Consider the following 11318-nt stretch of genomic DNA (forward strand, 5'->3'; position numbering starts at 1 on the left):
GTAAAACTAAAACTTGACTAGTATCCCATCAAGACAAGATGTAAAAAAAAATCCCAAAAATTGATCGATATAAAAGTTTATAAACCTTCAGTATATTTATCCAATTTAAGTGTTTGTTCACTTTTTGGCAGTACAGTACGCATTTCGCTGCGAACAAGCTAGATCAAATCAACAAATAGTTGTGACGATAATTGTTTCATATATATATATGTAGAGTAATAATATTAATAATAATACAAATAATAATCGATGAAACGTTTTTACACTTCGTATCAATGTACAAAAAAAGGCGAATGTTCCTTAAAAAACGACGATATCAAAATTAATCTTAATCTATGTGGTATTTCTTTACGGTATAATACATACACGGGGAAAAGGGGGGATAATACACGCATACAAACAAACAAGCACAAACACGCACGCGGTTGCCTTCATACGCACGAGATACAATAGTTGCCTTTGTTCGAGCCTAAACAATTTAATACTTCTTACATGTCTTCGTTTTTATCGAACACTCTCATCACACTTGGTTCTTTTCTTTGTTTTTTTTTTTCATTTTTGCAAACTTTGTAGACGGCCTGGCACAATACATAAGATACTCTATACCGAGTTCCGTTATTGTATCGCCAAACTCGCGTGTTTGTGTTTTGTCTTTCGTTAACTATAATATATTCTTCTATTACATATAGAGCGTTCCAAAAACATTGGCAGTATTTTGTAAAAAAAAAACGAAAAAGTTTCAAGATATATAAATCTTTTTCTCACAAATATTCTCTTCGAAAAGATTAATTTTGAAAATTAAGAAAAACATGTTTTAATTTATTAATTTAAATTCGTTTATATTCTGCATTTTTCATTTTCCATTAAAAAAATTGTATTTTTTTCATGAATTATAATTTTCGGGACACTCTATACACGTGGAAACGTAGCTTTCTCTTTGGCGTCTATTAAGCTGCATTTAGACGATAATATAAAAAGAGGGATTCACGTTAACCAAAATTACTGTCGAAAAATACCACTTTAACAGGATAAGGAGGGCTTTTCTTTTGCAGTCGTATGTCTTTTTGAGCCAAAACTCTAAGCTTCTTTGCACAAAGATTCGATCTATTGAATTCGATTCTTCGTAGAGAACTCGAGCACATGGAATGGACGATTATTACATTAAATATGTATAACAAATTTTGCACATTATGAGAAACATCGTTCCCTAAATTCCACAGAATTTTCAAGAAAAAACAAACCATTCTCTCTTTTCCTCTTTCTCTCCTTTTCCATTTTTCTTATTCTCATAAATGTTTTGTAAAATGCATGTTATTATATGAGTACACAAGAATATGGTATCCATATAAGGGCGATAGGTTGCTTCCTGCAACGGATATACAAAAGGGCTCGTATAAAAAGATTTAGATTCTCTGTTAGGAACACACGTCACGTGAAAAAGTACTTATTTTCTAGAGCACAGATGCGCCAAATTGCATATCCAGTACACAAATTTCAGGCTTCAAAAAACTTTAATCTCAAACTTTATACAAAATTTATTATTTTTAGATTTCTCCTTTAAAAAACTCTCACTCTTTAACGATTTTCTCTCTTCTTTTCTTTACAAATTTTCAGAATACTTTTAATATACAAATGTAATATAACATTTTTACCAATTTGCTTTGACTTATCTAATCCTCTCTTTGGCCAATTTCTCACCTGAAATTTCTGCACCATTACACGCTCGTCTTCATTTAAAAAATCTCATCTCAGGAAAGATCATCAATTTGATTGCGCGTGAGCGACATTGTCACGCTCAGACAATATGAAGTAGAAAATATATTATGAACCTCAAAAGTAAAAAGATATATGTGTATATATATATATATATATATATATATATATATATATATATATAAAATATATATACATATATATATATATATTATTGTTAATATTATACTTTATATACGTTCTATAAGAGCAGCTCGGCTACATTACTTTGCACGCGTATGGAGTATAGGAGTTTCATCCTCGTATGGAGGGTTTCATCAAAGCCACTCTATTCGCTTTAATACGTTTCCAGACTCTACTTCACGAATAAAGATACGTCATGCTAACGTCTATAAAAAAGATCAACAATGCGAATAGATTATTGTGCTAGCGCACAATACAAAAAGATATCTGACAGGTGTTTGAAGGACGGAAATTGATTATTTTAATTTAATCAAATGTATTAACAAAAAAATAATAATAAAAATTCAGTCATTTTGTTGAAATTTGTTAAAGAAAATCTTATAATACATTAAATATCTAATACAAATGAAAAGTTTTAACGCAAATGAAAAATGTTTAATTTCGTTTATGTAGAACATTATAAACCCTTTTTGACAATATAATTATTCATTTCATATAATATATATAAATGCTATATAGCATGAATTATAATATATTATAACATTTATATATATTATACAGTAAAAACAAAAACGTTTTTTAAATTCAATAAATTGATTGTAAGATTAAGTATAACAATACCGATGAGTTATCGGGCTGTTCTTCAGACACCATCATACATCGTCTTTTCGGCGTTTGCTTCATCAGGAAGAAAGTGGTCGCGTTACTGTTTTCAAATTAAACAGCAACTTTAATCGCGTTCAGAATCAGGGGACTTTGTCGACTAGAGAGATTGATTGTTCTGTTGTTGCATGTGTAACTGCAAGAAGCAGTAGAGAATGCCAGCTTGTGCCATCACGTCGACGGTACCGGCAGCGAGAGGATCGCGGCTTTTAGCGTCGCTGCGTGAGTTACTGGTGCCAGGACGCAGTAATGTGGGCCCGAACACTGTAGCGAGATTGTGCAGTGACATTTTGTTCTGTGCCTCGTGCTTATTCACACGTGCCAAGTGCGCCAACAAGAAGTCGATCACCGCTTTGTTGACGGCAGGTAAACTCTCGTAAACTCGACGCAGAGCGGCACTCCGTGACAAATCGCCCGTTTGAAAGGCCTCCAGGAATGCCGGATAAAGGGCATCGGTGAACAGCGCCTCCGGCATTTCACGCAGATACAATTTTAATACTCCTGTTACCGAGTGCACGTCCACCTAGATACGTTCGCATACAAAAATATCAACAATAAGAGACCATTCTGTTGCCTAACTACGAACATGAAAAATACAAGAAATACAAATGTACCTCTTTAAGTAGCTGCTCTGCTTCGTACGAATTGCTTTCGAACGACTTACGTAGCCTTGCCACATCGGATGCCGAGCCAGAAACACGATACAAACCTACCTCGCCAACACCACGTCTTTCCACTTCTCGCACGCATGCCGTTATTATGAAAGGCACATCGCGTTTCTCTCGCCTGTAAAATTGTGAGAGTATAATAATTATTAACAAATCCAATTAAAAAATATATCTTGGAACTTATTTATTTTCATAAATAAATCGAGAGAAACTGTTTGCTTAAAAAGAAATAAGAGATTTTCTGTTTATTTAAATTACGGATTTTTTATTATTTGAATATTTAGTTAATTTCTCCTAATCAAAAATTCAATGAGAAAGAAAAAAGATCAATCGACTTTTTAATTTTCTATTTCGACTTGAATGAAATCACACGTACTTGCAAACTTGTTGGATTTTGGCCCCAAATAAGCCCTGTGGCTTGGCCGATGGCACTCGTCTCAGAGTGACCTCGCTGGGAACGAAACGTAATGCTACGTCCAATGTCGCAGGTCCCAAGTTTAGCGACCTCTCCACCTGATCAGATTGGAGCCAAGATCTGCTCAATCGCTGAATGCACTTGCCTCGCAATACCGAGCGTGTACCGCATTCCTCGTACAATAGAATCCTAACGTTCTGGCTTCCCTCCAACTCTACTACAAAAGTTTCGCCTGTGTGAAAGAAAGATAATTTTAATTTAATTGAAGTAAAAAAATTTAATTAAATTTAATTAAAATAGAAAACTTTAATATATGATCATTATATTAAAAAATTTAATTTTTTTAAAATTTAATTTTAAGCATAATTTTACTTATGTTTAATAGATATCAATTTATATTTCTTATTAAACATAAATAAAATTTTATATTATACATTAATATAAAACAGAAGATTTCTCACCCCAAATCGGAGCTTGACCTCTGGCGATGCGACTTCGCGCTCTTTTGAAGTAATGTCCATAACTATCAACTTCTACAATGATATAGAGATCACCTACTCTGTCCAAACCTGGTGGAGTCAAACCGAGCAGGGTCAAATGAAGATCGCCCAGCAGCAAACTCTCATCCCGTCCTGATCTCAACAAATAGCTACCCATATCAGTTTGCAAATACGTTCGACAGGCAGTGACCCAAGCTTGCAGTTCATACATCGACAATGGCAGCTGCCCTGGAGGTTGTCCACCCTATAAAGTATCAGTAATATAAGTTTTTCAATTAGATACACACACACACAATTGAATAGCATAGCAAACTGTAATATATATTTGTAATATATGAAATATATTGATTAATCGTATCCTTAATTAGTTGACTAATAATCTTAATGAGAGATTATTAAATGACCTGTTGTAATGCCTCCACTGCCTCCACCCATTGAGAACGCTCAAATTCGCTGGACAGGAAGAAAGTGTAAGAATTTTGTACTCGATTCTGCTGACTTTTGTGCGCCACGCGAAGGACTAAGTTCGGCGAAGCTAATACCAGCTGAGCCTCTAGTTCGGCGAGTTTTTTACGATTTTTCTCCGAACCTCTGCCGCCCAGTCGGATTCGTTTCTCATCGTTTCGTTCTTCCCATAGAATTTGATCGCGTACTGTACATGCTTGCGATCTATTAAAATAATTTTGAAATTATTTATAATTTAATCAGATATTTTTTTTATTAATATAACTTATTATATTGCTATTTATTTTGGTGACTAACGATTATCTATTATGATAACCGGTTTATTTTATAGCGTATACTTTAAAATTAACATTGATGACTAATCTGATAGCATATTTTTTATAATATAATTGATAAAGCACTACTCTTCATTAATGATAGATAAAACAGTACTTACCTTAAAGCTACCACATTAGCGGGGCTAGCTTCGCGTGGCTCTATGCCGTCTTCCGTAACAGCAGCTTCTGCTACTGGCACGTACCACTTCAGTTCGAACGTGAATTTATCTCTGCCAGAGGCTTTGTACTTCGCACAAGCGATCACGTCGTTAAAAAGAAAGAGGTGTCTCAATTTCCTGTGACCGTCTGAAAGCTCGACTACAAATGAATTTTTTACCAATCTTCGTTGAGCTCTATCGTGACTCTATATAAATAAAAAAAACATCATATAGTACAAATTACATATAGTACAAATTACAGTTACATAATGTATAAAATACAAAATAATGTGTAGGATAATTTACACAAATCGTACCGGAAACATGGACTTCGTCTGAATGATATTAAATTCATCTAGAAAGTTTCTGGTCATAGCAAGAGCTTCTGATAAAGGTGCATGATCTGCATGGTTGACTGATGTATGCTTGAGAAGATCCTGAACAAAAAAGTTATCGCTATAAAATTTAAGATAAGATAAAAAGATTATAACGCAATGAAATATATTTCACACGCGCGCACGCACACGCATACGCATACGCATACGCACACGCACAGATCTGAAATTCATAGTAGTTTATCACGATTTTATCGATCGTAAAAAAATCATACAATCTACTATATATATTGGGTATGTATACATGCTGTAGATATGTGTGTGTGTGTGTGTGTGTGTGTGTGTGTGTGTGTGTGTGTGACAAGTTACTTACATGTAAAACTAAAGCGTTCTTTTGCACTCGAGCAACTGGTTTATGTAATAAATCTTCTAGAGACAAACCCGGACCCTTTGGAAAACCCCTGAGTCTTATATCTCTAGTAATCTCTCCGAATTGAGTGGAATGGGCGGAGCATCGTCGCACAGTATCGGTCGCGCGAGCGTAATTGTGTAAAAACGCACCATATAATCCTATATTACTGGCCATAATCTGAAATCAATGAATGAAACGTTACAATTTTCCACAGCTTTTTCTCGTCTTGTTTACTCTAATTATATCTACCTTAAATTGTTCTCCTATAGTAGTCTTACTGTCCCACTTCTCCGTCTTCTTTCGAAGACCATCCAGAAACGTCTGATGCAGAGCATGCAGTTCCGGGATCTTGTAGAACATCGTACCAAACTCCTCTTCCGAAATGACCGGTTGAGATGTCGTTAAAGTTGCCCTAATAGCTTTCATATACTGCAAAGGCAGGAAATCATTGTAAATAAATTCTTAACAACTTAGAATGTCAAGTTACATACTTGTAACATCACAGTTAAACATTCCACATATACAGCCTCGCTCTCCACTACCGAGTTCACGATACACTTGACCATCGATGTCCTGTCATCCTCGCGCTCCTTGCTTTTTTCTTGTCGGCGCGGCGTCGTCGGAGTCGGTGATTCCAAGCTACCCTCGCTTAAACTTAGCGGTTCGGCGTCACTGCTGCCGGTTTCATTGTCCGTGCTGAGAGCTCGCAGCAAGATCGGAGGCGCCGGACTAGCACCCTCTTCATCTTCGCTGTCCATCGCCGCTCTATGTCTGAAGATAACGTACACAATTACACGTATTCCGCATCTTAACTCTTAAAGGGAGTACTCGCGTGTGAATTCAACTAATAAATGTTAACATTATAACTTAAAAAATAATGTAATTAAGACGCTCGTACTCCGCTCCAATCCAATGTGTTAAAATAAAATAAGATATGACAAACGACTTACTGTATAAAATAATCGATGTTGACATAATTACTCTGATTGCCCGGAGAATCTGGCAAAGAAGGTGGTCTTCGAGTTGCCGCTTTGCTATTGCCATTGTTACTGTTGACAGTGGGAACGCGCGCGTCAATGTAAACATATTCCCCAGTTTGGTCCAAGGCTACTGAATCATAATAAGGCTCCTCCTCCGATGCCTCTGCATCGCCATCTTCGCCATCTTCGTTGATAGCCTTTTCTAAGTCTATTTAGCGAACAAATAATAATCATTATTTTTTAAATTTTATGTGTCATAAAATAATTTATAATATACATAAAATTGATGTAAAAAAACTGATGACAATAGATTTTTATAAAATTTTAAAAACAAATTGAACTATTAACTTTAAATTATATGAGATAATAAGATTAAAATTCATTTTACTTTTTGAAATTTTCTTTCTTTTAATGATTACATATAGATTATGTAACTCCAAAAGCTAATAAAAATGTTTTATATATGAAAGAGAATACCTTTCTCATCCTCCTCCTTGAGAGATTCCTCATTTTTATCTTTCTTCGAACTTCCGGTAACTTCAATCACTGTAACATAATTACTTGGCACATCTGGATCACTGTTTCTTCTAAGTTCAGGCACTTTCTCGGGACTCCTTGGTATTTCGCTCTTGGGTCGCTTGCCAGCTGTGCTGAGAGTCGAGCTCAGTTCGGACACGCACTTGTCTTGAAACTTGCTGATGTCTTCCCGTTCCGTCAAAGTAGGAGCGGACGGTCCCACGTTCTGAGAACTCGGTGAATTCGGAGAGTCCGCCAAGCTGTTCTCCGATATTTGAGAATCCTGTTGAGATTGCGTTTCTGTCGCCGCTTCCTGTTTAATTTCAGACGTATTCGTATTCACGCTGGTATTGTTAGCCAGCTGTTTGTGTCGCTCGACATCAGCCAGCAATCTCTCTAAATATTCCACATAAAACTCTTCTTTTTCGAGCTCTTCTCTCAAAGCTGTCACCTATATATACAAAAAAAAATATCGCGTGCTTTGATATTCGAAAGATTTCTATAATTTTATAAAAAATAAATCCCGCACGTTATTAATTTAATTATTTTACATTTTAAGATTATTTCTTATGAAAAAATATTTTATTCTATTTTAAACACTTTAATATTAAAAAAAGAATTGTTATGTTTAATTATATTTATATTTCCTGCTACTTTATAAATAAAGCCACACTATCTTTTTAATAATATTTAAACAAAAATCAGTTATAATACATAATGCTATGAATTTTTAAGATGATCTAATGTAATAACTATAATCAATTTTTTTTTTCAGTGTTCCGATAACACAACAGAGATAACCGTAATGATTCACAGTTATAAGCAGGAAGTCAATATTTACTATTGTTTCTTCTTTCGCTTATTCGTTTACGATTTCATTTTAAATATTAAAAAAGAATGATAATACATTGACACTCGTAATGTAACAGTGCTTTGTCATTGACAGATTTCAGACAATTAATTCGATGAGTCATCAAGTTATGTGAACACGGTGTTAATTGAATTATACATGACTAAGTTTCTATTAAGCGAAAAAATTAAATTCTCCTTGTGCTATACTTCCTCCTCCATACTTATCAGCGTTTCAAATGTTTTTTCAGAGAATTCTTCGCTATCTACTTGAATTATGTACACACGCATAAATTCTGATTTGACTAATAAATACCTGGTAAACATTGCGACACTTCACTATAGTCATAACCCAGTCGTTACGCAAGGTTGCATCTTCAATCCCAGACTCTATGATAATCACCTGTATTATTACTTTAAAATATTCATTTCCAGTTCTCCCAGGAACTTGATTAAAGACTGATAAAATAAAAACTCGGCCACTCTGGCCTACGTGATGAATCATCGGACCCCTCCAGGATGTCAATTAAACGAAATAAAACCTCTTTTGCGACACGTACACAGGCATACACAGTAGATCGCTCACACGTGACTAATAAACGCTTGGCGAATACATTACGACACTATCACCAACCATACAACTGCAGGTTTCACTCTTATTTCATGCGTCCTTATTCTTTCATTCAATAATTATTTGTCGAAGCACACCTGCGGTCCTCGACAAGATTCATCGATAAAAATTAGCAACTTCGATCAATCGTCGACGCAATACATCCGCACTATGATGCCCAAAGAATCATCGCGCTCAAACTCACCTTCTGCTTATGTTTGACCAGGTTCGCTCTGACATCTTCCTCCCAGGCGGCCGGCAAGGCGCTGTCCGGGAACCGCTGCACCCAGACACGCTGGAAGTCCCCAAATACGCTCATGCCTCCGGACGCGGGTGCGCGTGGGGTCGACGGCACTCCTCGTCGGCGAGTTCTCCTCAGGATCCCACGATCCCACCGTCCACTCCTCACCGCGCCGTCGTGCGCATCGCACGGGGGCGCGGCACTGTCACCACCAGTACCGTCGTCGACGGCGGCGACGACGATGACGACGACGACGACGACGTCAAGTCTCTCGCTCTTCTTTCTCTTTCTCTCTTCTTGTTTGCCGCACTCACCGTAGCTGCCGCTTCCTAGCGCGGAGCCACGTATCCTTGACTCTGTCGTGTCGGGCGGACAACGGCGTAACCAACGTCGTCATACAGCCGCTGTCATCTTGTCGACATCTCCTGCGTAGGTCACGTTCCGATCCCCGTCGCCCGCTGTATGGCCCACCTTCTGTCCTCCTCCACCTCTCCTAGCGTGCCGACGCCGCCACCGTTATACTGTGTTCGATGTAACTTCTCGCTCAATTATATACATTTTCTTTGTATATAATTTTGTATATTATTGCTATTAAAATAGATGAAAATGATCAAAATTTACGAATATTACGCGGCATTTTTGACTACTTGTTTTGACGTTAAAAATGAACGTCGACATAAAAAAGTGCCTTAAAAATACTTTGAAAGGTGTTATTACATGGAACATTCTACTTTCGCATTTAATTAGTATTGGTTTTTGCGAATACTCTATATTCTGCAATAATAAATAATGATAATAATGATATTAACAAAAGTAAGGATATATACAAAATACAAGGAAAAAGAAATTTTTCTTTATTACAGTTCTAAAAGAGATGAATTATTTTTATTTTATAGTAAAGACAAGTGAAAGAATATAGGAAAATACCTTTTTTTATCGTTACGCATCTTTCTTATGTTTAAACTTTCATAAAATTTTCGTATCCGCGTCCCTTCCATTTTGTGCCAGTTTGTGCTTCCCTTCCCGCTGTTCTTCGCCGCTCTGTGATTGGTTGACGACAATGACGACATATTAGCTTATTGCACACCGAACATGATGAACAGTATCCAATGAGATTTGCTTTTCCTCATGTAAAGCAAAACTCTCATTGAATATTGTGTAAATTGTAAACCAGCTTTAAGTGATGTGACATAACCTATGTGCATAAGTGCGCAAAAATTTAGTGTTAATAAATCAAAAGGAAGGATAGAAGGTTCTTTCTTAAACTCCTTTCACCCAAAGGTAAATTATAAAAAAAAAACGCATAAATTTCAATTACAAGAAAAATGTATTTACAATTAATCTTGTTCAAACTTGTGTATAAAAAAATTACATTATAAATTGATTTATACTTCTGCTATGCATAATGTTATAATTGTAGTAATATGTTAATTACTTAATCTAATATATTAGAGATTTTTTCTCTCTGCTCTTGTCTACTGTTTATATACTCTTTTTCTTTACACACAGCGTGTCAACAATCTACAAATTTGAATTTGTATATAAGTGATAAAACACACAAAATGGCACAAGGAAAGCTTAAAGTGAAGACAAAGCTGCCGACATCAGTAAAGACGAAAGCCAATAAAGGCAAGGGCAAAAAGGGCCCTGCTATCCAAAAACGTGGAAGTAAGTGATAATGAGAAGACAAGTTTTTCTGAATCAAATCATCTCCTTACTTCAAAATTGACACAACTCAAGAAATATAATTTTTTAATTATTACCATAAATGAGTAGTAACAATTTAATCGTATCAAAAGTAAATTGACTCGACTTCATAATTCGTCCACTAAATAAATACTTTATAATCCGTAAATTGCACTTGTGTTTTTATTTTATAGTAAATTTTCTATTAAGTTTTTCCCTTTTGTGTAAAACTTAATTTTTTAAGTTGTGTCACTTTTGTAGTAAGGGAACAATATTCTAATTAAAATAAATAATATATGAATTGTTATTTTCTCAAAGATGCCCCTGTTCAACCTAAGAAGGCAAAGTTACAGGAAGCGCAGAAATTGAAGAAGATGATCTCAAAAACTGTGAATACTGTGGTAGAAGATGAGATACGAGAGAAAGCTTTAGAGGGAAGGAAAACTCTCACAAAAAAGAATCCTTCTAATTCGAAAAAACAATAATATGTTAATTATTGTAATATTTGCATATATCAATAATGTATTGTTGTGTGTATATATATATTTTTTTTCCTCAATTAAGTAATATTGTTCTATTTGAGATTATCTATTGAAAAGGAATACGG

General features: G+C 35.4%; 2 protein-coding genes across 3 annotated transcripts; one reads left to right on the top strand and one right to left on the bottom strand.

Moving 5' to 3' along the window:
• Positions 1-60: 60 nt before the first annotated feature.
• On the bottom strand, positions 61-9587 carry RhoGAP1A (Rho GTPase activating protein at 1A). Of its 2 annotated transcripts, none has more exons than XM_087411295.1 (13): positions 8491-9587; positions 7287-7776; positions 6780-7017; positions 6321-6600; positions 6079-6258; positions 5791-6006; positions 5400-5519; positions 5044-5288; positions 4547-4811; positions 4104-4386; positions 3604-3874; positions 3174-3345; positions 61-3082 (listed from the first exon to the last, which is right to left on the bottom strand). In XM_087411295.1, exons 1-13 carry the CDS (start codon positions 8677-8679, stop codon positions 2660-2662), a joined length of 3372 nt encoding a protein of 1123 aa, XP_087267421.1. In that variant the 5' UTR covers positions 8680-9587; the 3' UTR covers positions 61-2659. The 2 variants fall into 2 exon arrangements, with proteins under 2 accessions (XP_087267421.1, XP_011053975.2); XM_011055673.2 differs by having other exon boundaries at positions 8990-9573.
• A 562-nt stretch (positions 9588-10149) lies between these two features.
• On the top strand, positions 10150-11274 carry LOC105145831 (hypothetical protein). Its single transcript, XM_011055662.2, has 3 exons — positions 10150-10306; positions 10535-10693; positions 11030-11274. Exons 2-3 carry the CDS (start codon positions 10588-10590, stop codon positions 11194-11196), a joined length of 273 nt encoding a protein of 90 aa, XP_011053964.1. The 5' UTR covers positions 10150-10306; positions 10535-10587; the 3' UTR covers positions 11197-11274.
• Positions 11275-11318: the final 44 nt, after the last annotated feature.

Source organism: Acromyrmex echinatior, chromosome 11 (genome assembly GCF_024713525.1).
Source record: "Acromyrmex echinatior isolate Ae372 chromosome 11, ASM2471352v2, whole genome shotgun sequence".
Taxonomy (NCBI): Eukaryota; Metazoa; Arthropoda; class Insecta; order Hymenoptera; family Formicidae; genus Acromyrmex; species Acromyrmex echinatior.